Source organism: Pimephales promelas, chromosome 5 (genome assembly GCF_988280905.1).
Source record: "Pimephales promelas chromosome 5, fPimPro1.hap1.1, whole genome shotgun sequence".
NCBI lineage: Eukaryota > Metazoa > Chordata > Actinopteri > Cypriniformes > Leuciscidae > Pimephales > Pimephales promelas.
This window is the reverse complement of record NC_142773.1, coordinates 25077370-25079513: the sequence shown is the minus strand read 5'-3', so window position 1 is coordinate 25079513 and position 2144 is coordinate 25077370. Positions and strand designations below refer to the sequence as shown.

General features: G+C 34.6%; 1 gene segment (V, D, J or C); it reads right to left on the bottom strand.

Moving 5' to 3' along the window:
* Positions 1 to 765: 765 nt before the first annotated feature.
* Positions 766 to 1149, bottom strand: LOC148981445 (T cell receptor alpha variable 9-2-like). The segment is given in 1 exon segment: positions 766 to 1149. A coding segment is annotated over 1 exon segment (384 nt).
* Positions 1150 to 2144: the final 995 nt, after the last annotated feature.

Below are 2144 nucleotides of genomic sequence, written 5' to 3'. Positions count from 1 at the left end.
CCCTGGCAATTTGATTGGCCTGATCATTTTTTGACTGGTCATAATTACTCCTCAATGGATCGAGTCCAGACCGAACTTCCCGACCAAAAAATGCTGTGGGCGGAGTTTGGGCTGGCTTCCAGGCTATGTGGTTTGGGTTTCTGATATTTAAACCACCTTCTGTCTTGCCATATTAAAACTAATATTTTTGATCTATTGAACTTGATCTATTAGCTCAGAGTTAATGTCTTTTTGTGTGTTTGATAGCTTTGATTGTTTTGTCATCAATATTCTGTGTGTAAAAATAAAGGTAAAAAAAAACCATAAGCATTTTGAAAGGAAATAGTTATTCTCAGTTGCATCTATCTTTTTGTTTAATCCAGCTTCACCCTCTAGTGGCAGATGACACACATTTACATTATGCATTCATAATGGAGTTAAAAAATTGATAAATTGCTTCAACTAAATAGTGGACAGGAATTTATGATAACTTTTGTTGTCAAAAAACAGAAATGTTTTCCCAGGTTTACGCTATATTGTGTTTCATGGGAAAACAATTCATTTCAAGAAGACAGTGAAAGAAAAACATGACAGTTTGTTTCAGAATAAAGTGTGACTACTGACTAACTATTTTAAATTAATCTTGTCTAATCATTTCAATTTAAAATTAATAAACATCACCAATGGGTTTAATCAACATTGTACATCTGTATTTTTTAATACAAAGCTCACAGTAAATTACTAATCAAATAGTTATTCAATAGCTCAATTATATTGTCAAGATGGCTAGACATCATTGCAAATTTGTGCTTTTTGTATGGTGTGTCGAGTGTTTCCTGTGACTGTGGGCCTCAGAGCACAGTAATACAGAGCAGAGTCTGTCACTTTAGCAGAGGAGATCTCCAGATCCACACTACTGGCTTCTTTTCTGTGGCTAATGGATATTCCAGAAACTGGAGGATCAGCTTGAGTCTTTGTTCCATAGTAGTCCAGTATGAGGAACTGTGGTGGTGAACCTGGATATTGTCGATACCACTGAAGACTGTCAACAGAACCAGTGTAGTTACAAGAAAGTTTCACACTCTCAGTCTCAGTGGCAAAAGCTGCATCACTGTATGGAGTGATGGCATCTTTAGCTCTGTTACCTGCAACAAAACCCCATTTCAGCATGTTTAAAATGAGATATTGTGATATAATGATATGTGTGTTAGATTTTACCTTGAGTTAAAGTCAGCAATACAAGTACAAAAGTGAACATGATGAACAGGTTCCTGCTTCCCTCCGTGATCTGTGATGATTACTGAACTGTTTTACACTACAGGTCTGTGTTAAGCTCCACCTTCTGCCATAACCCTCTTATAAAGCACAGAAATTAACATATATTGTAAAGAAAATACATAAATTATCTTGCACTTGTTATTTTCTCAAGTTGATCTGTTGATGTAATTTCTCAAGCGTTTAATTGAACTGGTATGATGTGTTTTAGGCTGTTTTCTACAGTTTTTACTCCGTAATATTCAGTTTCAGTTCCAGAGCACAGTAGTATATCGCAGAGTCTGCCACTTTAGCAGAGGAGATCTCCAGATACACATGGGTTTTCTTTTCATTCACTTTTCCAGAAAATCGAGGTTCTAGATCTACAATTTTAGACATTTGTGAAACTTTTCGTGTCCCATGTAATATTATTAAAAGAAATTCAGGAGCTGTCAAAGGAGCAGTTTATCATTTATGAAACACCAGCAAGAACACTAACAGTCGCTTTTTTTAATATCAATAATAACCCAGTGAAACCATTATTCTTTTATCTCAGTTAAATTTGGACAGGAACATTACCATATCCTGCGATTCAGTTCACAGAGCCTTTTTGGCAAATGAAAAGAACAACTGTGGTTTTATTTGTATATTATTAGACTGTTCAACTTTAAAAAATAATTGTGTGATTTCATGTACGTTTTTGTAAAGCCTCTCAGGCACTTTGTATTTTGGGGCACTACATGAAATGTGCAGTAATAAATAGTAATGCAATGCTAAGTCACATTTGTCAAGCTGATTATATTTTACAAATTATAATTAAGGAGGTGAATATGTATTATGTTTCTTTTATTTTGATCTCTTCTCATTTGCATCTAATTTGCCTTTATAACTTGAACTAAACGTGTTCCATA